A 26,886-nucleotide genomic window follows, 5' to 3' on the forward strand; every position below is an offset into this window, starting at 1 on the left:
TATAGAGTGATGGGGAAAAGGCAGGAGGATAGCATTAAGTGAATTGCTATTTTGAAGAACTGCTGCAGATGCTTAGGGCTAAATAGCCTCTTTTTGCACTCTAACAAATCTTTGATTTTTGTGAAGCATTGTTATGCTGTTATTCTGCAAATGGGGGAATGTCAGTTGGAATTGTCTTGTTGTTTGGTTGCTTTCTCATGTCTCGCATCAGAAGGTTATCCACATGTTCAGCACCCTATGAATGAAGAAATTTCACCTTGTCCTGGTCCAAAATGGTTTAATGCATACTCTGCTGACCTCTAGCTCTTGACCACACATTAGTGGAAACACTATTCTTTTCTACAATCTGTCTAGCTGTTTGAGAAGCCTGTTGTTTCAATGAGACTTTCCTCCTGTTCATCTAAACTCCAGTGAAGCGACATCCAGTTGACTCAATCTTTCATCTGATAATAAATATGCCAAACCAGGAATCAATATAGTGAACCTTTGCTGTACTCCCTTTACAGGAAATATATCTTACCTTGGGAGATTAAAAACTGCACATAATACTCCATGTGTTGGTTCACCAAGGCCCTGTACAAAAGCATTAAGACTTCCTTGCTCCTGTACTGAAACCATCTTGTAAAGAAGGCCAACATAGCATTTGCTTTCCTACTGCTTACTGCACCTGCATGTTTGATTTCAGTGACTGTCTGGTGTCCTTGTACAGCAATGTTCCTTCTAAGCAGCCAATGGGAAGCACTGCACATGTCAGTTGGCATGTTGATGCATTGCTTCTGCTTCTGGAAGCCTTTGCCACGCATGGACGTCAGAGATCTGCACAGCAGCCAGGAAATTACAGGGAATGTTGCACCTAAGGGTCCCTATGTACATCAACGTTTTCCAATCTATCACCATTTTAATAATATTCTCCATTGCCATTCTCCATCAAAATGGCCAACTTTGCACTGATTGACATTATACTGCATCTCCCAGGCATTTGTCCATTCGCTCAACTTGTCTAAACCACCCGGAACCTCTTTATATACTCCGCATCACTCAATCCCACCTAATTTTGTGTCATTAGCAAAACTGGAAAGATATTTGCTTCCGTCCATCCGGATTGTTGACATACATTTATGAATAGCTGTAGCCAAGCAATGATCTCTGTCATACCCTACTAGTCACTACAGTCTACTCCAAAAGAGTACCATTTATGCATGTCCTGTCCTTTCTGTTTGCGAATCCATTCTCAGTTGATACCACAACCTTATTTCTAATCCTCTGTTCTTTGACTTTCTTCCTTTGAAGTCATCAAAATTTCATCAAAAGTCTTCAGAAAATCCAAATACACCACATCCACTTGTTCTCCCTCATCTATTCTACTGGTTATGTCCTCAAAAACTCCAGTAGGTTTCTCAAAACTCTATGCTGATTTTTTTTTTGCGATCCGGTTGATATTTTCTAAATATTCTGTTCTATATCGTTTACAATAAACTCCAGCATTTTCCCTACTATTTATGTTCACATAATAGGTCTCTAGATCCTAGTTTTCTCCCTTCCTCCTTTTTTAAATATTGGGGTTGTTTTGCCACCCACCAATAGATTGAGATTATTCCAAAATCGAGAATTTTGGACGATAACATTTGATATCCACTGTTCCCATTGCCACCTTCTTTAGACCCTGGGATGTAGATTCAGACACCGAGGGTGTATCAGGTTCCAGTCCTGTTAATTTCTCCAGCACTTTGTTAAACAAATACTAATCTCCTTTAATCCTTCTTTCACAATGTAAACATGCATCCCGGACATTTCTGGAAAATTATTTGTGCCTTCTGTGAAGTGAGAATTGAAGAAGTGTTATTCTGATCAAGACAACGACATGCCCTCTTGTTGTTTTCCACTTCCTTATCCCTCCTGAATATATTACAGAAACCATTCCTGCCCATTTTAAAGCTAGGTTGCCGCTAAGGAAGGTGGTAGTGCCATGGCAATGTAAATGTTACCAGATTAGCAATCTGGATTGCAGGCCACTGCTGTTCAAATCTCATCAGATTGGCTCACAAGATTGAAGTCAATCAATAAACCTGGAATGCAAGGCATCTCTTGATATTTGTGGTGCTGAAACTGTCATTAATTTTATTAAAAGCCCACTTGATTTACTATAGGGAAGGAAATCTGCCCATCCTGCACATGTGATTCCAGATTCACAGCAACCTGTTTGACGCTTAGTACCCTCTGAAATGTCTCAGCAAGTCACTCACTCCAAGGGCATTTATTGGAATGGCAGTAAATGCTAGCCTTGCCAGTGATGACTCCCATGAAAGAGTAAAAAGTAATTCATCTTGTTTGTAACACTGCACAGATTAACACATAAATATATTAATATTAGGCTAATTGCCTTTGCACTTCCCAACCATCTAATTCTTTCACTTTCTATCTATTCTTTCTTCAGTTCTCCTTATCTCCCCCTAGTTTACTTCTGTCATCACTGCTGCTGTCTCCTGATTGATGTTCCTCTGCCAATAAACGTTTCAACTTGCCTCCACAGCATTGGGTAACCTTCCTATGAGGTCAGTGATCTCAGGAACGACAACAACCCTTTAATTTATTTAACACCTTTTAAGTTATGAAACATCCTAAGGCACTTCACAGGTACAACCAAACAGAATTTAACACTGAGCTGCATAAGGAAATTTTAGGACAAGTGACCCAAAGCTTGGTCAAAGAGCTATGTTTTAAAGAATGGCAGAACGACTTTGGGAAGACATTTAAGAGCTCAGGGCCACGTGCCAGCAACGGGATCTGTTAAGTTCAGAATACCTGGTTGGTATGGATGAGTTAGACTGAAGGGTCTGTTTCCATGCTGAATGCCTTAATGATGCTATGAAGACATGTTAGCTATGTGGAATGATTAGAATTTCAGGAATGCAGAGGGCTGTTGGTGATTATAGAGAACCTTAGGGATATTCCATGAAGGGTTTTGAAAATATGAATAAAACTTTGTAATTGAGGTGTCATTTCACTGGAACCCAGTGCAGGTCAACATTCAACAGGGGCAAACACAACTTATTTAGACAAACGTTCATGTTTTAAAAGAAATAATCAAAGGATTTGCATTTACACAGCACTTTTCCCTCAGACATAACAAAGCCCTGTGCAGCCAGTGAAATACATATGAAATAGTGCCATTTAAGAAATGTAGCAGCCCATTTTGCACACAGCAAGATCCTACCCACATCAATGTTATAATGATCAGATAATCTGTGCTTGTGTGAATCAGAATTCAGCTGACGGAAGATAATAACATGGAGACATATAAAATGCAATCATTCCATATGATCGTGGTTGATCATCCAACTCACTTCCCCGTTCCTGCTTTTGCTCCATGCCCTTTGATCCCTTCAGCCCCAAGAACTAAATTTATATCGTTCTTAAAAGCGTCCAATGTTTTGGCCTCAGCTGTGGCAGAGAATTCTACAGGCTCATCACTCTTTGGTTGAAGAAATTTTCTCCCCATAATGGTCCTAAATGCCCTATTCCATATCCTTAAACCGTGAGCCCAAGTTGTTGCGAACATCCAATCTTCTAAACTCCACTGAATATAATCTCTATATATCTCTGATCTAGTCTATCTTCACGTATCAGTAATGCTTCCTTGGAATCAGTCTGGTAGACCTTTGTTGCACTCCTATCATAGCCAGAATATCCTTCTTCAGAGAAGGTGACCAAAACTACACACTGACTGTAGGTGCACTCTCACCAAGGCCCTGTTCAATTGCTGAAAGACACCCATGCATCTATACTCAATCCTCTCATGATGGAAACCAACGTAGCACTTGCGTTCTTCACCATCTGCTGCAAAAGCAATCTTACTTTCAGCAATTAGTGTACAAGGGCACCCAAGTCTCTTTGCATCTCCCTCTTTATCAATCTATTACCCTCAGATAATAATCCACTTTCCTGTTTTTGCAACCAAAGTGGATAAGCTTACTTTTATCTACATTAAAGGTCATCTGCCAACATTTGCCTACTCTGTCAACTTGTCCAAATCAGACTGAGGCTTCTCTGTATCCTAGATAATGAAATGTGAGGCTGGATGAACACAGCAGGCCCAGCAGCATCTAGGGACACAAAAGCTGACGTTTCGGGCCTAGACCCTTCATCAGAGAGGGGGATGGGGTGAGGGTTCTGGAATAAATAGGGAGAGAGGGGGAGGCGGACCGAAGATGGAGAGGAGAGTATAGGTGGAGAGGTAGGGAGGGGATAGGTCAGTCCAGGGAAGACGAACAGGTCAAGGAGGTGGGATGAGGTTAGTAGGTAGGAGATGGAGGTGCGGCTTGGGGTGGGAGGAAGGGATGGGTGAGAGGAAGAACAGGTTAGGGAGACAGAGACAGGTTGGACTGGTTTTCGGATGCAGTGGGTGGAGGGGAAGAGCTGGGCTGGTTGTATGGTGCAGTGGGGGGAAGGGACGAACTGGGCTGGTTTTGGGATGCGGTGAGGGAAGGGGAGATTTTGAAACTGGTGAAGTTCACATTGATACCATTGGGCTGCAGGGTTCCCAAGCGGAATATGAGTTGCTGTTCCTGCAACCTTCGGGTGGCATCATTGTGGCACTGCAGGAGGCCCATGATGGACATGTCATCTAGAGAATGGGAGGGGGAGTTGAAATGGTTTGCGACTGGGAGGTGCAGTTGTTTATTGCAAACCGAGCGGAGGTGTTCTGCAAAGCGGTCCCCAAGCCTCCGCTTGGTTTCCCCAATGTAGAGGAAGCCACACCGGGTACAGTGGATGCAGTATATCACATTGGCAGATGTGCAGGTGAACCTCTGCTTAATGTGGAAAGTCATCTTGGGCCTGGGATAAGGGTGAGGGAGGAGGTGTGGGGGCAAGTGTAGCACTTCCTGCGGTTGCAGGGGAAGGTGCCGGGTGTGGTGCGGTTGGAGGGCAGTGTGGAGCGAACAAGGCAGTCACGGAGAGAGTGGTCTCTCCGGAAAGCAGACAGGGGTGGGGATGGAAAAATGTCTTGGGTGGTGGGGTCGGATTGTAGATGGCGGAAGTGTCGGAGGATGATGCATTGTATCCGGAGGTTGGTGGACTGGTGTGTGAGAACGAGGGGGATCCTCTTTGGGCGGTTGTGGCGGGGGCGGGGTGTGAGGGATGTGTTGCGGGAAATGCGGGAGACGCGGTCAAGGGCGTTCTCGACCACTGTAGGGGGAAAGTTGCGGTCCTTGAAGAACTTGGACATCTGGGATGTGCAGGAGTGGAATGCCTCATCGTGGGAGCAGATGCGGTGGAGGTGGAGGAATTGGGAATAGGGGATGGAATTTTTGCAGGAGGATGGGTGGGAGGAGGTGTATTCTAGGTAGCTGTGGGAGTCGGTGGGCTTGAAATGGACATCAGTTACAAGCTGGTTGCCTGAGATGGAGACTGAGAGATCCAGGAAGGTGAGGCATGTGCTGGAGATGGCCCAGGTGAACTGAAGGTTGGGGTGGAAGGTGTTGGTGAAGTGGATGAACTGTTTGAGCTCCTCTGGGGAGCAAGAGGCGGTGCCGATACAGTCATCAATGTAACGGAGGAAGATGTGGGGTTTGGGGCCTGTGTAGGTGCGGAAGAGCTCAGTCCGCCTCCCCCTCTCTCCCTATTTATTCCAGAACCCTCACCCCATCCCCATCTCTGATGAAGGGTCTAGGCCCAAAACGTCAGCTTTTGTGCCCCTAGATGCTGCTGGGCCTGCTGTGTTCATCCAGCCTCCCATTTCGTTATCTTGGATTCTCCAGCATCTGCAGTTCCCATTATCACCTTCTCTGTATCCTCCTCAGTTTTCCTTCCCACTGAGCTTTGTATTGGAAGATCATCAATCTGAAACATTAACTCTTTCTCTCTCCACGGATGCTGTCATACCTGCTGAGCAATTTCTGTTTTTATCACATATAAGATAACATTTGGTTTTAGCAAGGTCAGAATTGTGGGATTTGTGATTGTTGATTTGGTATTTTGCGGCAGATTTGAATTCTGGACTCTATGAAGGAAACAATTGAGAGGCATTTAACTTGGCATCAACTCAAACCAACCTGAGGTTTATAAGAAAGCATGTTTGGCCAACTATACTGCAACTTCTGAGAAATATTCATGTGATGTGAACATTGCCAGAAAGGTTGACATATATTGTCCATCCTGAATTACCCAGTTGGAATCATAGCCTGCAAAAAGCACATCTGGTCAGCGTTGTCCACACAGGTTCTTTTGTAAAAGCAATTCTCTTAGGCCTGCTCTCTGGCCTTTCCTTGTGCTCTTGCAAGTTTTTGTTTCTATTCAGATAACTACCTCATTCTCTTTTGATTAGTGTGAATGGTGCAATTCAATTGAGACTTTCCAGATCCTAACCACCCACCCTGTTGAAAAGTTTTTCTTACATTGCTTCTGGCGCTTTTTTGAACTTCTTTCAGTTGGTACTGTCTTGTACTCCTCTGCCAGAGGAAACAGTTTCTCCTTATCGATTCTGTCCAGACCACCAAGAATTTGAATGTCTCTACCAAATTCCCTCAACTTTCTCCAATCTGTTCACATAACCAAAGTTCTGTATGCCTGGAAACATCCATTTGAGTCTTTTTTTTCCCCTCTTGTGCACTCTCTCTCTCGTGCATTCTCTCTTTCCCCTCCCTCACCCATTTATGTTTCTCAGTGGCCACATGTATTGTGTTAATCTATGCTTCCTTCCTCACAGCTGTTTTACAGTTACAATTTCCATGCACTTCCTGCATCAATCTGCATTTCTGTCTTTTCCCTCTTGCCTCCACAGTAGTCTACGATTAGACATGGGGTTCTGATATTTGTGACAATGGATGTGCGGCCATGTGCAAAATCAAAGAAACTGTGTGCATGTTGGAGATGAGGTCAGGGCTTTATGATTGATGGAATGGGATTAATACCCAGGTTAGCCAAAGCACAGACAGTGTGTATAAGGACCTGGTCACTGGGAAAAATTATTTTTCAAACCGATTTTGAGATTGCAAAAATAATTGTTTCTTTTGCTTTCATTTATTTTGAAAAAAAAATCAAATAATATGATAATCTTCCATTAATCTGATTAGTTCATGCTAATGAATTCAAACCAGTCATCAACAGTAGAAGGTGATTACAGTATCAGACATACAGAAGAGCGTTTATTACCCTTTGCTCTGAAGGTATGACCAGAGGAGTATGCGAGCTTGCAGATGTAGCTATAGTACATCTGATTTACGGAATATTATTAAGTGAGAAGTCAAGCAAAAGTTGGAGATAGAATGTTTTACAAGTGGCTCCTTTGGCCCCCTGAGCCTGTTCAACCATTCAACAGGATCAGGGCTGACCCGACATTCCTCTCAGCCATTTTCCTGCCTTTTCCTTATAACCTTTGATTCCCTATTAATCAAGAATTCATCTGTCTCAGTCTTAATTAAACAAAAAGATTCTGCTCCCATAGTTTTTTTTTGTGGCATAGAGTTCCAAAGACACAACATCTAAGAGAAGAAACACCTCCTAAAGGCACCACTTTGCTCTGAGACTATGCCATCTGGTACTAAATACTCCCATGAGGGGCAACATCCTGTGAGTGTTTACCCTGTCAAACCCCTTAACCCTATATGTTTCAATGAGATAACTATCATTCTTGCAGACTCCCAACCTGTTTAGCCTTTGCTCATCAGACAATCCTTCCATACTTGGGATCATTCAAGTGAACCTTTTCTGATCTAGTCCAATGAAACGATATCCTTCCTTAAATAAGGACACCAAAACTGCTCACAGTACTCCTGATGCGGACTCACCAGCATCTTGACCAGTTGCAGTAAAACTTCTTTCTTACACTCCAAGCCTTGAAATAAGAGCCAATATTCCATTAGCCCTTCCTGATTACCTGCTGCACCTATGTGCTGGCTTTTTGTTTTCTGCACAATTCTGCCCAAAGTACCTTTTCTGTGTTGCAGCTTTCTGCGGTTTTTCTCCAAATAATGCTCTGTTCTTTTCTTCTTCCTTCCAAAATGAATAACTTCACATTTTCTGAAATTTTATCCCTTTTGCCAACTTTTTTTGCCCAGTTACTTAACCTATCAATATCTCTCTGTAAACTGTTTGTATCCCTCTTCCAACTTGCCTTTCCACCCATCTTGGTCTCGAAAATGATGTGTCTTGGTCCTCTGCTTTTACTTTCTCCTACCAGACTTAGAATACAGGAAAGGATAGGGCACTGCAACTCTTTAAATATTGACATGTTGACTGTGATATAGAGGAAGAGCAGTCTTAGATTATTGACACCGCGTGGCCGTAGAGGAAGGACGTGAATGTGTGAGCAATTTCTGCAGGAAGGGGAGAGGGATGTACAACAGACTTTGCAGGGAACACCGGAACATCAGTGTGTGTAAGAAACTGAATACAGCAATGAGACAGAGGGATGCCTAGGGTAATGGAGCATCTGCACAGAACTTTCCCACAGGGTATATGCAAGAACAGGTCCAAATTAGTATACTAATTGATTCAATCTGTTTCCTGAACAAAACCTAACCAGCAGCAAATCACAGTCAAAATGTTGGTGGTATTGTCCTGTGATTTTTACGATGGTTTAAAAGAAGCCAGTATAAGTATTTGCCAATAGTTATTTCAATGAGGTTGGCAAAGAGGGACTTCGAGACATTGAGTCACACAGCACGGGAACAGACCCGTTGGTCTAACTCATCCATGCCAAACAAGTTTCCAAAGCTAAACTATTTCCATTTGCCTACTTTTCGCCCATATCCCCCTAAACCTTTCCTTTTCATGTACCTGCAATCATTGCTTTAAATGTTGTATTTGTGCTAGCCTCCACCACTTCCTCCAGCAGTGCATTCCACACAAACACCACCCTCTGTGTGTAAAGGCTGCCCCTCAGGTCCCTTTTCTAAAACTTTCTCCTCTTACCTTTTAAAATATGCTTTCTAGTTTTGAACCCCCCTACCCTATATTATTCACTTTGTGTGCTTCCCATTGTTTATAGACCTCCTATAAGGTCACCCCTCAACATTCTATGCTCTGGTGAAAAAGTCCCAGCCTATCTAGCTGTCCTTACAAGTTCAAACCCTCCAGTCCTGGGAACATCCTGAAAGCTTTTCTGCACACTCTTGAATTTAATAATATCCTTCCTATGGCAGGGCCACCAGAACTGCACACCGAACACCAACAACCTGTACCTCTGCAACATAACTTCCCAACTCCTATTCTCAGTGGCCTAAGCAATGAAGGCACGTGTGCCAAATGCCTTCTGTAAGACCCTGTCTATCTTTGATGCAACTTTCAAAGAAATATGTACCTGAACCCCAGGTCTCTCTGTTCGACAACACTCCCAAGGGCCCTACCGCAATCTGTATCGGTCCCGCCTTTGTTTATTTTACCGAAATATTTATTTTACCTCACATTTATCCAAAGTCAACTCCATCTCCTGTTCCTTGGCACATTGATCAAGATCCCTTTTACCCTTGGACAACCTCCTTCACTGTCCACTGTACTGTCAATTTTTGGTGTCATCCACAAATTTACTAACCATGCTTCTTAAATTCCTGAATCACTTATATAAGTTACAAGCAAAGTGGACCCAGCATCAATCTCTGCAGGAAAACTGTTGGTCACAGGCCTCCAGACCAAAAAACAAACCTACACCATCATTCTCTGACTCCTACCATCAAACCATCCTGGTCAGAGAACATAGAACATTACAGCACAGTACAGGCCCTAGGCCCTCAATGTTGTGCCGACCTGTCATACTGATCTCAAGCCCATCTAACCTACACTATTCTATGTACGTCCATATGCTTGTCCAATGACGACTTAAATGCACCTAAAGTTGGCGAATCTACTACCGTTGCAGGCAAAGCGTTCCATTCTCTTACTACTCTCTGCGTAAAGAAACTACCTCTGACATCTGTCCTATATCTTTCACCCCTCAATTTAAAGCTATGCCCCCTCGTGCTTGCCGTCACCATCCTAGGAAAAAGGCTCTCCCTATCCACCCTATCTAACCCTCTGCTTATTTTATATGTTTCAATTAAGTCACCTCTCAACCTTCTTCTCTCTAATGAAAACAGCCTCAAGTCCCTCAGCCTTTCCTCGTAAGACCTTCCCTCCATACCAGGCAACATCCTAGTAAATCTCCTCTGCACCCTTTCCAAAGCTTCCACATCCTTCTTATAATGCGGTGACCAGAACTGTACGCAATACTCCAAGTGCGGCCGCACCAGAGTTTTGTACAGCTTCGCCATAACCTCTTGGTTCCGGAACTTGATCCCTCTATTAATAAAAGCTAAAACACTGTACGTCTTCTTAACAGCCCTGTCAACCTGGGTGGCAACTTTCAAGGATCTGTGTACATGGACACCGAGATCTCTCAGCTCATCTACACTACTAACAATCTTACCATTAGCCCTGTACTTTGCCTTCCGGTTACTCCTACCAAAGTGCATCACCTCACACTTATCTGCATTAAACTCCATTTGCCACGTCTCAGCCCAGCTCTGCAGCTTATCTATGTCTCTCTGGTCATTAACAACCTGTCCATTTTGTAATGGCTATCACTGGTAGCAAAGCGGGACTGTGCCCCCACTTTCTCGACACATTTAAGGATTGTGGTGAGAGATTTTGACAGGTCCTGATTTGTGTTGACAGTGTAAATTTGACTGTTCCCTTTTGTCTTTAGGCATGAGCAAGGATGAGCCGACCACCCTCCTCGCAGAATCTGATCTGTGGAGCATGGGAGATGAAGGAACGCTTAGGCACAGGAGGTTTTGGGAATGTCAACCGATGGACTAACAAGGTATTGTTTACCAAGTTCTGAATTTCACCAGTGCACTTGATTGGAGGCAGGAAAGGTTTTCAATTCTCATTTTTTACCCTCATTAGAAAATTTGTTTGGACTGTTAAAAGTCCAAGTCAGTATCCTATGCATTCTAACATTGGATCCAACTGGGTGTGAGTGAAGTATTCAATTAATCCAGCAACGAGCATAGAATAGAGGCACAATAAAATCAGCAATCACCTGGAGTGAAAACTATCCTTTATAGAACATTGTTCTTCTATGTATGAAGGTTTCATGGTTTGATGTCCATTGTGCTTATTTTGAGTCAAGTAGTTTAACGACTTGGTTTAATGATCCAAGGTGCAAGTTCAAATCACACCATGACACCTGGGGACATTAAATTCAGTTAATTAAATAACTGCAGTGAAAAGCTTGACTTGGTAATGGTGACCATTAAACTAATGGATTATTGAAAAAGGACTAGCCATATAAATATTGTGGCCACAGGAGGAATTCAGAAGCTAGGAGTCCTGTAGCATATAACTCACTTCTGGACTCCCCAAAATCTGTTCACCAAATGCAAGGGACAAATCGAGAGTGTGATGGAACAGTCACCACTTGCCTGGATGAGTGCAACTCCAACAACACTCAAGAAACTTGATATCATCAAGGAAAATGCAGTCCACTTGACTGTCACAACATTCAGAAGGATTCACTCCCTCCACCACTGATGGACAGTAGCAGCAGTATGTACCATCACCAAGATGCACTGCAGAAGTTCACCAAGGCACCTTAGATGGCACCTTCCAAACCCACAACCACTGTCATCTCCAAGAACCGGGCAGCAGATAGTTAAAAACACCACCAACTACAAATTTCCCTCCAAGTCTCACACCATCCTGACTTGGAATTGTCACCATTCTTTCAGTGTTGCTGCATCAGAACCCTGGAACACACACTCCCAACATCACTGTGGATGAGCTTTTATGAATGGATAATAAATTCTGGCTCAGCTAGCGAAGCTCACAACCCATGAATAAATATTTTGAAAAAGGACAAATAGTTGTTCCTTAACTCGGCAAATTAAGTTACTGATCAGTTGTGCAGAAGATAGATCACCATCATATTTCAAGCATGATTACGAATGGATGATAAATGTTGACTTTTCTGTGAATCAGTGCGACAAGATGGGGTGGGGTGGGGGGGGCATGGTGGGAAATGTGAGTGGGGTACAATATGTGAGTGAATGCTGCCTCCTTGCTTTCCTAAAATAAATGTCAGTGCATTTTAATTAGTAACTGGGGATAAAGTAATCGAGTTCACAAGTGCACCTTTAGCTCAATTAAGTCACTGCTTTTGTGTTTCGCTCAATGCTTTTGGTTATCTGGTTTGTGGCACTTAATTGCTCTGTAGTCAGTTATAGAGTCACACAACACAGAAACAGACCCTTTGGACCAACCAGTCCAAGCTGACCATATTCCCAAACTAAACTCATTCCACTTGCCTGTGTTTGGCCCATATCCCTCCAAACCTTTCCTGTTCATGTACTTATCCAAAATATCTTTCAAATGTTGTAACTGTACCTGCATTCACCACTTCCTCGGGCAGTTCATTCTACCAATGAACAATTCTCTGTGTTAAAAAAAAAAAGTTGCCTCATATGTTCTTTTAAAATCTTTCTCCTCTCATTAAAAGTATGCCTTCTAGTTTCCAACTCCCCCATCCTTGGGAAAAGACCCTTGCTATTCATCTTATCTGTGCCCCTAATGATTTTAGAAACTGCAATAAGGTTACCCCCAACTTCCTATGGTCCATTGGAAAAGTTCTAGCCTATCAGTCTACTTTTCTAACTCGAACTCTTTTAAGGGCATATATTGCAGAATTCGAGTGACCAGATAGCTTTAAGGTGCATGATATGGATTGTATTGAGACTGTGCATTAATATTGAGTTCCTGCCCGCAAGGACACAAGAAATCAAAGCTGAGAAAAGGCCCCTTGGACTACAAAGACGATCCCTCTTGTTTCTTTAACAGTCCTACATTCCCAATTGTAGTGCTTCTCTGACAATGCTGTGCTCCCTCCATGCTACCCTTCGGATGCCTAGAATTTCCTCAGTACTGACCCTTTGACAACGCAGAGCTCTCTCAACTGATTGCCTGCACAGTGCTTCCTCAGTGCTGCATTGGAAGTACTGGCCCAGGTTTTGTGCTGAAGTCTTTGAGATGAGGCTCGAATCCTTGACTCCAGTATCAAGGTGAAAGAGCTCCTACTGAAACACTGCCAACGCTGAGCTGACCAAGTAGAATTATCTGCTTTTGGCCCTTTTGGCTTTGAATTGAGTCCAGCTCCTGTTTGGTTAAAAATATCCCTTGATGTCTCTCAATTCAAAGAAAGTTACCAACTAAAATTCTGACAGGAATTTCTGTTGAGGGAGAAGTGAATTTAAAGAAAGCACAGAGATAATGGGAACTGCAGATGCTGGAGAATCCAAGATAATAAAATGTGAGGCTGGATGAACACAAGTGCTCCTGAGATGCTGCTTGGCCTGCTGTGTTCATCCAGCCTTACGTTTTATTATCAAAGAAAGCACAGGTGATTAAAGTATGTATGTATTTTTCTTGAAGCAAGCTGCAACTCCATTAGTGGTTAGCAGCAATCCACTGCAGCAGGATATTATTTCCCTTCCTGGCTGCCTTCCCCAGCTCCTACCTTTTTGTTTGTCTTTGTCCTTGTTCTCTGCTCTGAACAAGAACAATGGTGAACAGGGAATGAAGACTATTAGCTAAACTCTGGGCCAGGGCCTCTGCTAAAGCCACTTCATGAAAGCCTCTGATGTAATTCCAAATTGTAAAGCAATGAAAAGGTTGAATGTGTATAGAATTCCCTGAAAGGCAGAGTTTTCCTGAAAATTTCTTGTGAAAACTAATATTAAACGATTATCTGATGTCGTTCACTCAAACCAGTAGATTGTATTTTGTGGGGGGAAAAACAAGGCTGAAGCTTGGATGCTCGGCTCGTCCTCTGTTAAACAGGCTTATTTCATGGCCATTGGATATAGGGGAATGTCATTGTTCCCTGCACGTGGAGTGTTTTTTAATGATAGCTAAGCTCCTGTAAGGGTGAGTTCCGTAGAAGTCACAAGGGAGAAGACTCTCCACCTGTGGGGTCTGTTCATTTAAAGACTGCTAAGTCATGCAGAACGATCTGAGGCAACAAAATAAAAACAGCATTTCAATCTGCCGCCTCCTCCTTCGGTGGCCATCTTATGTGAGCATTAGCCTCGGAACAAGACTGTGGATAGTTGTGGCAATTAAGCTGGCCAGGGATGTCGGGTGTCATTTGCTCCATGTCCCCAATGACATCCCCTTTCAGCACAAACCCAGCTGACTGTCCTTACCAGGCTGTACTGTTTGGGGCAATAACTTTACTCAATTCTAGGTAATTGGACTTTGAAAAGATATTGTGCAGGGAATTCAGATTTCATAGTGACTGGAACAGAATAATAGTGTGTAAAATTTCAGATCGCTGCCAGCTCCTTAGTTCATGTTTTCCTGTTAATCCTATTACCCACAGCACTGTAAATTCTTTGACTTTAAATAGTTGCCTAATTTCCCTTTTGAAGGTTACAGTTAGATCTGCTTCTATGATGTTTTCTTGCAGTTTATTCCATGTGCTCTTAAATCAAAAAGCCTAATTTTCTCTGCAGTTGTTATGCCAATAATTTTCAATTTGGATTCTCTGCTTATCACTAAAAACAATTTTGAATTATTTATTCTATCAAAATCAATTATCAGTCTTTGAACCTCCTCTTAACTGTCCCTGCTCAATGGATAAAAATTCCACTTGATCTTGGGTTTTCTCCCAACTTCATTTCTGATAAAATTTGGTAAATCTCTTCTGCACCCTCACCAAGGCTTTGAATCCTTAAAGTGTGGTGCCCAGAAATGTGAGAGTACTCCAGCTGGGATCAAACTGGTATTTTTTAAGGGTTTACCACTGTGTCCTCACTTCTGTCTTTTATGCATTTATTGATGGAGTAAAGGACCCCAGATAGACTTCTCATCTTGTCCTGCCACCTTCAAACATTTGCATGCTTATATCTCCTGATCTCTCTCTGCTTTCAAAATTACACTACTTCATTTATGTTGCTGCTCATCATTATTCTTACCAAAATAGATCACTTCACATTTCTCTGCAATCATGTCATCTGCCATCTGTCTGCCCATTTCACCAGCCTGTCAGTATTCTGTTTAAGTCTGCCACCACCACCTTCGCTGTATACCGCATTTTCAGTTTTTTTTATGATTTGCAAACTTTGAAATGATGCCCTGAATACCCAAATCCAGGTTATGAATACAGATCAAAAATAGCTGACCCCTGAGGAGCAACAGTGAATACTTCTCTCCAGTCCAAATGAACCAATTACTGGTATGTTCTGTCCCTTAGTCAATTTTGCGTCATATCAGCTACGGTCCCATTTAATTTATTAATGAGCATATTACTTGGGTATTTATCGATGTTTTGCTTTTAGGATACTGGGGAGCAGATCGCCATCAAGCAATGTCGACAAGAGCTGAGCCCGAGGAACCGAGAGCGTTGGTGCCTAGAGATTCAGATCATGAAGAGGTGAGGGCCCTGTCACTTGATCCTCTATCTTGGCTTGACAGAGTGAGGGATATGCCACTTATATCCTGTAGATTGATCCAAGGATGGTTTGATACCCTCTGCCCCACTTTTGACAGCTTGATGTCTTTTTACGTGAGCAGGTAGGGGTTGAGGATTTGGAGGGAAGTGGGATGTCATGGTGGTAGTGGAGAAGGGACTCATAATTCCAAAACAATAAAATCCATTATGAAAGGTGCTAGACTGATGTCTAAAACTTATGGGATTAAAGAGACTGAAAACTTTCTGTTATCAACTGCTTTTCACAATGCTAGGACATCTCAAAGCACTTTGTACCCAATTACATTTTTCTTGAACAACTTGTCAAAAACACAGTAATGTAGCAAAACTCCCACAAACAGCAACATTTTTTTTGTAGGTAATCTGTTTTTGTGATGTTGTTTGAGGGATAAATACTCGTGCAATACTGGCTTTCAACAATCTCATCCTACATCAGATGATAATGCAAGGTCCCCTCTTGATGCCTCCCCACCTCCCATACAGCTCCTGCCACCCCGCATCCCAGTCGAAGAATAGCTGACACTCATCTGAAGAATGTGAATTCAGAAAAGAGGCACATTGTAGCCTCAAGAATCCTGTGTCTTTGGAGACCAAAGATAACTCCCCTGCAGTCCTTTGAAATAGCGGCTTCAAATCTCTCAAGTCCATCTGAAAAGGCATAAAAATCTCTGGTTTCAAGTCTGACCAGGAAGATGGTGTTTCAGACACTGCCTCATTCCTTCAGTACTGCATTGCAGTGTCAGCTTAGAGTTTGGTGTTGAAGTCATGGAGTGGGATTTTTACCTGAAACGTCTGACTGAGAGGCAAGGATGCTACCCATTGAGCCACAGCTGACAACTCAGAGGTAAGAGCCAACTGGAGAGAAGGAGATGGTATGAAGTCTTAAAGGAGAAATAGACTGCCAAGATGCAGAGCATAACACAGGAAAAGCCCAATCAGATATTGGAAGGGATAAAGTGGTGAGAGTAAAGATCCACTTTCAATGACGCCTTGCTGCAGATGTGACTACTCTACCTTGCAGATATGTGGCAGTATTGATGTGAAGGATCTATCTCTCTTGGTTGACTCCCAAAGCTGAGAGTAAGATTCTGGAAGAGGCTGAATGCCAGAGTAAATCTGCAAAACTATTCATCTCCCCACGTGCTGCTGGGTAATCAGACATTTTCTGTGTGATCTGCCACCGATAACCCAGCAGCAACAGAGAACCAGTGACACAGAAAAACACAGGTTTTATCACAGGAAGGATCACTGGTCCTGAAACATTAACTCTAATTTCTATCCACAAATGCTGCCAGCTTTGCTGAGCTTTATTGAACAATTTCTGTTTTTATTTCTGATTTCCAACACGTGTAGTTCTTTTGAATTTTACAGATATTATCATTCTCTTTCTCCAATTTTGGAAGCTCAATAAGAATCAGTCTGAGCAGTAGGAATCTCTCTTGCACTACTGTGAAGAGTCTGTCCCATCTGTGTTCAACATGCTGTGATCGAATCTAAACTCCCTGTGTTCCAAACTCAGAGCAGGAAATTAGTTCTTCAAATTGCATAACGTCGAAACCACACTGGCAATAAACCATCACAGCCTGTTTAGATATTCTTTCCCTGAATAAACTGCTACTCTGGGTCTTCCTGTGTCATGTTTACTTGGCTTAGAGGTTTCTTTTCGAAATTATTTGAAATCCTTGACGTATTTAGGACCAGCAGATGACTCTTTGGGAAAACTTATGTACTGCTGCAGCTCATCTGGTCTGTGGGTCCAAGATTAAGGTATTAACAGCTGCCTTGATGCCCCCACACTTATCTCCTGTTCTGCTTCTGTTGCCACATGCATACGCTCTCTTCTCACTTTCAACAAAATAGTTGCCAACACTTGTGCATCAAGGATGCCAACTGGGAAAGCATTCTGTGGTGACTGTAACATGGTCAGCTGGGTGGACCTCATAGAATCTGAGTTTTCTGATTGGGGAATGTTAATTTTGTCCAATGAGGGAGCCCTGACTGACAAATAAGAATAGGAGTGTCAGACATTGTATTCACTCTGAGAGCTGGATCAATATCAAGGACTCTCCATGTGTAAATAAAGGGTGATTTGGTGATAGGATACTGGCCTCTGTGGAGTTATTTCAGAGGCACTGCCTTAACCACAAGGATTCTGCACCATTAGAGAGAAATGGATGTGAAATACTTTGAGCTCCAGGTCTAGCCCAGGAACAGTCAACAAATTGGTGTTGAATTCTGGACCAGAAATTCAAAGCCCACATTGGTAGCCATCTCTTGCCTTAGCAAGGACAGGAAGAAATGTTTGTCATGAACTTCTGAATGCAGCCAACCCCACAATACTTACTCAGACCAGCTGGGTCAGCTTTAGTTCATTCTTCTATGAAAGTCTTAATTTATTGAAAGACTTGCTAACTCTGGGACACTGAATTTGGAACCTTACTTTTAGGTAATATGTAAAGAAGTCATTAGCTTGTGCCGAGACCCCCCCGACCACTCCACCAACATCTTTCTCTTCTCTCATTCCTGCTTCAGCTTCTTCACCAGCAACGGTGATGCCAGTGACAGTAAAGAGAAGTGACTCGATTCTCTTGCTCAACATCGTCATTGCCTCTTCAGGTGCCTTGATGCCACGCTCCGTCAAATATCAAGGGTAGTCACTCTCACCCCATGTCCAGAATTTAGCTCATATTTAGACCTATCCTGGAGTGAAGGATGAATATGACTGACTGATCTGTCATTTAACTCCACAGTCTGAAAGCTTTCTAACATGTTACATTCAATTCTTCCTCAGTGTTATTATCCCCAGTTTGGTATTCTCCATTTATTATCCAAATTTTCAATATTTTTATGAACAGTTGGCAGAATTGGTAGAGTGCAGAAGAGGAAATCAAATGTTTTTAAGGCCTTGTGAATTTTCTTTCCTGTCATCTGCTAGTAGCAATATCTTGGATATGTATTCAATTTCCGGATCAATCTAACAGTGTTGACAAACTTACTGTAGATCCTAAGCCCACAGACATCAGCTGCTGGTTCCCAGGCATGGAGTCTGTGCTTACTCGTAGACAAATCTTAGCCTGACGTTTTTGTGCAGAAACAATGAGCACCTCAGGGCTGCATCCTGTTTAGTACAGGAATGTTATTAACATTGGACTTGTATTCATAAATATCTTGGAAAACATAATGCTACCCGGCAAAGAAAAGGAAAAAGCAACTGGCCTTTGGATGTTAAAGTTTAAATGTGAGACAAATTATAGCATCTATTGGGCTAGAGGGATTGAAACAGAGCAACCAGATTTGGTGGAAAAGAGAGGAGAAATGTTTTTATTACAGAGGGTTGTGCAGCTGTGCAACTGAACCTGCCATCACATCAACGTTTAGGATTATGATATTGAGGAGAAAGGGGGAATCAGGTGATGTGGGAACAGTGAAATGACATGCATTTGTTGTTTCTGTGTCGAAAGAGATTCAGCTGCACTCTTTTTATTCACACATTCAGGATCACTGGACACCTGTCAAGGCTGCTAATTGAGGATTCCCTCAACAGATCCAAGTTGCTTTCACCAATGTGGGGTAGCAATTAATGTCATGTAACCTCACAGCCCAAAAGCAGGCCCTTCAGCCCAATTCATCTATGCCGACTACTTCTCCTGAACTGAACTAGTCCCATTTGCCTGTGTTTGGCAATATCCTTCTTAAACCTGACCTATCCACGTACCTATCCAAATGCCTTTTAAATATTGTAATTGTATCACTTCCTCTGGCAGCTCATTCCACATATGCACCACCTTCTGTCTGAAAAAGCTGCCCCTCAGGTCCCTTTTTAAAATCTTTCCTCTCTCACCTTAAACCTATGCCTTTTAGTTCTGGACTCCCCTACACTTGGGAAAAGACTTTTTAGCTATTCACTTTAACTGTGCCCTTCATGATTTTAAAACCTCCTAAAGGTCTGCAAAAAACTCAAATCAAGTTTATGAGACACTATTTTCCACACACACAGCCACACTGACTATCCCTATTTGCCTTTACAAATGTCGATCGTGGTCTGTCAGAATCTTCTCTGACAACATACCCACCACTGACGTTAGTTTCATTGTTCTGTCGTTCCCTGGCTTTTCCTAGAGGCCTTTCTTAAACAATGGCTCAACATTAGCCACCTTTCAGTCTTCTGTCATCTCATCCATGGCTGTCAATGATACAAATATCTGCACTAGGGGCCCTGCAATTTCTTCCCTAGTTTCCCACAATATCCCAGGATGCGCTTGATCAGGTCCCAGAGATTTATCTACCTTTGAGTTTTAAGACCTCCAGCGCTTCCTGTTCTGTAGTGTGGACTCTTTTTTTTTTTCCCAAACCATCACGTTTTATTTCGCCAAGTTCCCTAGCATCCATGTCTTTCTCCATGATAAATACTGATAAATATTTGTTTGGAATCTCGCCCATCTTCAGTAGTCCCACGCATAGACTGCTTTGTTGATCTTTAAGGGGCCCTATCTCTCTCAAATTACTCTCTTGCCCTTAGTATACTTCTGAATTTCTTTGGATGCTCCTTTATCCTGTCTGCCAAAGCTGTCTCATCTCTATTTTGCCATCCCGATTTTCACCCTTATGTGTACTTCTACTCCCTCCCCTCACCGTACTCCTCAAGGGATTCACTTGATTTAATCAGCGGAGATCATTTCATTCTTCTTGCCTCAGGAATATTATCTGCTTTTCCTCATGTTCAAGTACCTGACTAATACTTTTTAAAAATTCATTGTGCAATCAACTTTCACCATTTTGTCCGGTAGAACATTCCATATGCTAACAACTCTGAGTGAAAACATTCCTCCTCAAATCCCATGCTGAACTTCCTTTTACCAATAGTTTTAACTTTTAATTTTACTTGTTGACCTATTTACCAGAGGAAATAATGTTTCTCAGTATCTAGTCCAGCTTGGCCTCTTTGTAGTGATCCCCAGCATCATCGATGCCACCCTTCAGCCGATTTGATCTACTCCATGTGAGATCAAGGAGCAGTTGGAGGCACTGGATACAGCAAAGGCTGTGGGCCCTGACAACATTGTGGCAATAGCACCGAAGACTTGTGATCCAGAACTTGCTGTTTCCCAAGCCAAGCTGTTCCAATACAGCAACAATGTTATCACCTGACCGACAATATGGAAAATTGCCTAGATATGTCCTGTGAACAAAAAGCAGGTTAATCCGACCTAGATATTGCTGCCCCATCAGTGTGTCCTCACTCATCAGTAAAGTGATGGTAGGTCAATAGTGCTACCAAGCAGCTCCTGGTCAGCAACAGCTGCTCAGTGATACCCAGTTTGGCTTCTGCCGTGGCCTATGGGTTCAAATATGAGCAAAAGGGCCAAATTCCAGAGGTGAGGTGAGAATGACAGCCCTTGACATCGAGGCCACACTTGACTGACAGTGGTATTAATGAGTCCCAGCAAAACTGGAATCAGTGGGAACAAGGGAGTAAATTCTTTGCTGGTTTCAGTCATACCTGACACATGGGGAGATGTTCGTGGTTATTGGAGATCAGTCATCCCAGGACTGGACATCTCAGTATGAGTTCTTCAAGGTGAGGTGTCCTAGCCCAACTATCTTCAGCTGCTTTATCGATTATCTTACCTCCATCAGAAGGTCAGAAGTGGGCATGTTTGCCGTTGATTGTGCAATGTTGCACAATATTCGCAACTCCTCAGATACTGAGGCAGTGCTGAAAAATGATGATCAAGTTCAATAAGATGATGTTGAAAGTGAGCTAAGTTGGGAATAGTCGTCAGATCTGTCCAAGGAGGAGATGAAAGGAAAATGAGTTTCCATATTCAAATGCAACAAAACCTGGACAATAACCCAGTTTGGGCCAACAAGTGGCAAGTAACGTTCATGCTACACAAATGTAAGGGCCATGACCATCTCCAATAAGAAACAATCTACCAGTGTTCCTTGTCATTCCATGATGTTACCATCACTGAATTCCCTGCTATCGACATCCTGGAGGTTACCATTGACCAGAAATTCAGCTGAATTTGCCATATAAATACACTGGCTAAAACAGCAGGTCGGTGGCTGGGAATCCTGCAGTGAATAATTCACCTGACTTCCTAAAGCCTGTCCATCATCTTCCTGGTACAAGTCAGGAGTGTGATAGAAGACCTCCCACTTAGCTGGATGAGTGCAGCTCTAAATAACAGTTAAGAAGATCAGCACCATCCACGACAAAGAAGCCCACTTGACTGGCCCCACATCCACAAGCATTTACTCTCCATCACTGAAGCTCAGTACACACTACTACTATCTGCATGATATACCACAGAAATTTGCAAAATATCCTTCAACAGCATCTTCCAAGCCCTCAGCCACATCCATTTAGAAGGAGAAGTACAACAGATATATGGTAAAACTGCCGCCTGCAAGTTTCCTTTCAAACCATTACCATCCTGACTTGAAAATCTCTTACCGATTCTTCACTATGACTGGGTTAAAATCCTGGAATTCCCTCCCTAACAGTACTGTGTGAGTGTCCTTTCACCATATAGACTGCAGTGGTTCAAGGAGCAGCTCACCACCACCTTCTCAAGGACAACTAGGGTTGGGTGCTAAATGTTGCTCGTCCCACAAGTGAATGAAAGTCTCACATCATCTTAGAAACATCTATACAGTTTCCCCAAAACCTTGTCTGTTCCAATCAGTGCAATCAAAACTTGTCCCGTCAGGACTGAGGCCTGTCAAGCTAGGGACCATCCTGGCAAGCCTCTAAGTTAAGGCCTTCACATCTTCACTGAAGTATGGCCTAGAATTGTCTGCAATATGCCAGCTAAGGCCTGTGATCTACCACATTTGCTTTTGTTCACCTTGCAGATTGGGTTAACTCTATTTTAATTTTGCCCAGGTTGAATCATGTCAACGTGGTGGCAGCACGAGATGTTCCCGAGGGAATGCAGAAACTTGCCCTCAATGACTTGCCCTTGTTGGGAATGGAATATTGTGAGGGAGGAGATCTTCGCAAGGTTAGTACTGCGCTGCAGTAGTGGCTGCTCTGTGCTGTTAATGTTAATTGTGTCACTGTGAGTGGTGTGGAAGGTTGACAGGTCTGTAGGTTCCAGTTTTTTCCCTCTTTCGTTCCGCCTGTCCTGAAGCTTTCTGCTTCCTCCTTCCCTCTCTTTCTTTTTGTTTTATTTTGTATTCCCCTGTCCTTCCCTTTCCACATCCTCCCGCCCTTTCCCTTCCTCCCTCTTTCTACCTACCTTCTTTTCTGAATTTTTTTTCTCCTTCCCTTGCTCTATGCTTCACTCTTTCTTTTTCTCCTCTTTCTTCCTTTCTTTTGCTACTTCCCTCACTCTTGTTCCTTCCTTTTATTTTCCCTTTCCTAACTCACTGTTCTTCTTTCTATCACTATTTCTTAACTTCACTGTATTATTCTTGCTCTGCTCACACCATTCTCATTTTTGTTTTGACTGGATTAGATGGGATGTAGCATAGAGGAAAGAAGCTTTGGGTTGGGTGGTGCATGGCGAAGCTAGTGGTGTTTCCGTAGTGCTAATGTTCCGGGTTTGGTTTGAGAAAATGAGAGAGTGGAAACTGATGCCCGCTGATAAGCAAGAAATAAGATGATGCTGCAAGTGAGCTAAATTGGGAATAGTAGTCAGATCTGTCCAAGGAGGAGATGAAAGGAAAATGAGTTTCCAAAAGACGTAATTATGCGATACTTCAGAAATGTTACAGCTTGTTTATACAAAGATTTCTTTGTTACTTGTGTGATATAATTCATGGATGTGGGTTGCCTCCCTGATAAAACTAGGGATATGATCTGTGGATTGCTGTGCATTCAACTCTGTCCTTCGATATGACTATTTTGTTCAGGACCTTTCATGTGTGTAATTTTGATTCTCTTCTCTTCATTTCGAATACTGTTTGACAAAATCACTCTGAATCCCTCTTCAATTTGTGACCATCTTAAGTCTTATTATAGCTAGGCTGACCCTCAATTAGTTGAATATTCCCCTGCCTTTGTGAACTGCTTTGTTTCCTATTCTTCTGTGTATTGTCCACTTTCTAAGTTTATTTTCTGTGTTGTTCTAGGTCCTGAATAAATTTGACAATTGTTGTGGGATGCGTGAGAGTCCGGTGCTAACCCTTCTCACAGACATTGGTGAGTACAGTAGGTGTTATTAAGACTCACCACTGCTCTGCATTCTTAGAAAGGGGTTATAAATGTTGATGGCTTTGCATTACCTTGATTGCTCACTAATGTCAATAAGGAACTTTCACTAGGACCCTTATCAGGGTTAAAGGGTTAAAATACATGGAGAGATTGCATAGAGCAGGCTTCTATTTCCCCAGTTGTATATTACCTCTTAATGTGATTGAAGGATTTAATAAGTTAGATAGAAAGAAACTATTTCCTCTGATAGTCAGAGTCCAGAACAAGGCACAGAAACTTAAAATTAGAGAGAATCAGAGATGCAAGGAAACATTTATTCGCACAAAACGTTCTCCCCTAAAAAGCTGCTGGAAGAGAGTCCCCTTTCAGTGTTCAGGAGCAAGGAATCAAGACAGATAAATGGAGTTAAAATCAGCTAGGATCCAGTTAAGTTACAGAACGAGTTCATGGGGCTGAATGGCCTCCTCTGTTCCTATGCAACACCAGTCATAGGGCTGACTGATGCATCATTGAACTGTCAGCTCTTTTTGCTCACTGTCAGCTGAGGTGATGGTTATGGGGTGGGGGAGCCATCTTAATTTTATCTAAATTTAAAAGTACTTCTAGCACTTCTCAAATGTTGCCAGCTCAGCCCAATGGTCACGGTGTGGGCTCTTGCATACACACCCTAACTGTCCCACTCGAACAGCCCTTTCTTCCTCCCCCTCAGTTGACTGTGATATCACGCAGCATAATCTTTAGAAGTGACTTTTCAACAAATGTCGTTTTTTTTTCCTGATGCCAGCTTGTGTCAACTTGATCAGCACTGTCCTCATTCCCTGATAGTGAATTTATCCGTTAACTTGGTTTCCTCTCAGTCAGTCAAGCGGTAGCTCGTATGTCAAAAGATGTGACTATGACTCTAATTGCAGGAGAATGGAGTCACGTTGAAGAATTATTAATGGGAGGAAGGAGGTTGTGAGTCTTGTCTCATTTCCTTCTTCCTGCAATAGAGTATAGGAGCTGAGAAACTCACGTTGCCACTCACTGTTACTCACTGACGCTGATACTTATTGATTACCGGACAAAATTCTGACTCTGCTAAATGTGCTGCCACTCACATTCCGTTTTTCAACGTTTATCTCCCAGGTCTTTTCCAGTTTGTTAATTCTACTATCAACTGAATACGAAGAAATTTTCTCTTCTTCTCGAGCCTTTGTGCTCTCCCTAACCTTATTATGCCTGGAATCAAGTCCTCCCATAGAAGAGAACCATAGAATTGTAAAGCACAGAAGGCTGCCATTTAGTACATGATAACTCCCCGAAAGAGCAGCTCCACTGCCATAACTTCCTCCTACTTCCTTTGCACATTTCTTCCCCTGTAGGACAATTATCCAATTTTCTTTTGAAAGCCACAGTCGAACCTGCCATTGCCATACTATTGGGCATTGTAGATACTAACCTCTCACTGCATCAAAAAAAACCTTTCATCATTTTTGTTCTTGATTCCTCCACCAGTGGGATCAGTATCTCCTATTTATTTTGTGCAGGCCCCTGTGATTTGAAAGCTCAATTAAATCATCTCTTAATCTTCTCTTCTGAAAGGAAATAAATCCAATATCATTGCAGCCAGGAAACCTTATTCATGACCTTGCTGCCAGTTCCTCATCAAGCCGTACTTCATTTTGGATGTTAATAGGAATAAATTTGGCAGATAATAAATCTAAATCTCTCCACCATCTTCCCACACCAGGTGGTAACTAACGAGCGCAACTTGCATTTATTATCATGTCTCTAAGACAGCAAAATGTTCAAAATACTTCACATGTAGAATTATCAAACAAAAGTTGACTCTGAACCACATCAGAAAATATCAGGATCAAATGTTTTGCCAAAGAGCCAGGAGGCATAGGAGGTGAAGAAGCTCAGGGACCTTCTAGAATCATAGCAACTGAAGGCATGGTCACTAGCCAAAATCAAGAATGTGAATTAGCCTGAAATAGAGAAGTAGAGATCTTGGAGAGTTGTGGGGCTGGAGGGAGTGACACAGTTAGGGAGCAAGGAGGTACCTGGAGAGGAGAATGGCACAAGATAAATACTGCAAATGTGGAGATGACAGGGTCAACCAGGGAGAATTTTAAATGATGTGAACGATGGGTTTTACAGGGCTTTAGTTCAGGACAGTCAAAACTTTTGCCTTATGGTGCCATATGAGCATGAACCCATGTGTCGTCTCCATCCCAGCCCCACGTAATTTCTAGATATCTCGTGAGACTGAGACTTGATCTCAGTATTCAGGGAACAGTATGATGATGGCACCAGATATATTTTTAAGTGAAGGTATTAAGCGATATGGGCTAAAGATAGATATATGGATTTACGCCACCGATCAGCCATTATCTTATTGAATGATGGAATAGGCTCAAGGGACTGAATGGCCTACTCTTGTTCCTTTTGTTCCTGACATTGTCAGACTCAACAGTAGCCTTGAAAAGGAAATTGGATAAATACTCACAAGTGAAATAATGGCAGGTTTATGGGAAAACTGCAAGGGACTGGGTCGAACAGGATCACTTTTTGATGGAGTTAGTGTAAGCTCAATGGACCAAATGACCACCTGTATAACTCTGTGAGAGCAAAGTACAGTTGAACGTTGGAGTTTCCATTGATTTGAGATCCTGCACTCAATGATGAGATCAAGCAGGAGACAGTAGAAATGATTTCAACAGGAAGGATGGGTTGTATTTGTGACTGCATGCTGTGCCTGATGTTTTGACTGTTGGAGTCTTTGGTGTTTTAGCTTCTGCTCTCAGGTACTTGCATGAAAACAGAATCATTCATCGTGATCTGAAGCCAGAGAATATCGTCCTACAGCAAGGAGAACAGCGGGTGAGTGACGTTTGGGTCAGTGTTGGTGGGAATGGAAGCAAAGGAGCAGATGGACAGCTCCACCAATGTTTTTAGATCAATAAAAGTGCTGCTTGTTTTAATATTTTGGTACCTGTGTGATAATTATTGAACCACGTATAACTGTATATGCTGGCTGACACGTGACATCATCAAAAATATTGCCCAGCAGCATTCTCTAGTTTGGTTGTACTGTTTTATATGCATTCATCAGCACTACTGCCATTTCTAGCTTATCCTTTATTTTGCTATGAGAAGGTGGTGAGGAGCTGTTGCCGCCTTGCTAATGCACGTCAGGAAGCATTTCAGATTCAATCACCTTACTGTGGATCTGGAGTCCCATGTGGGCCAGACAAAATAATGGCGGATTTCC

At 42.6% G+C, this 26,886-nt stretch overlaps 1 protein-coding gene across 3 annotated transcripts in view; it reads left to right on the forward strand.

Annotated features, from left to right (window-relative positions):
* Positions 1-26,886, forward strand: part of ikbkb (inhibitor of nuclear factor kappa B kinase subunit beta) — a 70,741-nt gene that overhangs the window by 16,481 nt on the left and 27,374 nt on the right. For 2 of the 3 annotated variants that reach the window (XM_059641045.1, XM_048522835.2), the window contains 5 exons: positions 10,682-10,798; positions 15,312-15,406; positions 22,356-22,473; positions 23,546-23,615; positions 26,407-26,495. In XM_059641045.1, the coding sequence (XP_059497028.1) occupies positions 10,694-10,798; positions 15,312-15,406; positions 22,356-22,473; positions 23,546-23,615; positions 26,407-26,495 (477 nt within the window). In that variant the 5' untranslated portion in view covers positions 10,682-10,693. Of the gene's footprint in view, positions 1-10,681; positions 10,799-15,087; positions 15,209-15,311; positions 15,407-22,355; positions 22,474-23,545; positions 23,616-26,406; positions 26,496-26,886 lie in introns of those variants that run through there. The other variant, XM_048522836.2, reaches the window with a different exon arrangement.

Source organism: Stegostoma tigrinum, chromosome 40 (genome assembly GCF_030684315.1).
Source record: "Stegostoma tigrinum isolate sSteTig4 chromosome 40, sSteTig4.hap1, whole genome shotgun sequence".
Lineage (NCBI taxonomy): Eukaryota > Metazoa > Chordata > Chondrichthyes > Orectolobiformes > Stegostomatidae > Stegostoma > Stegostoma tigrinum.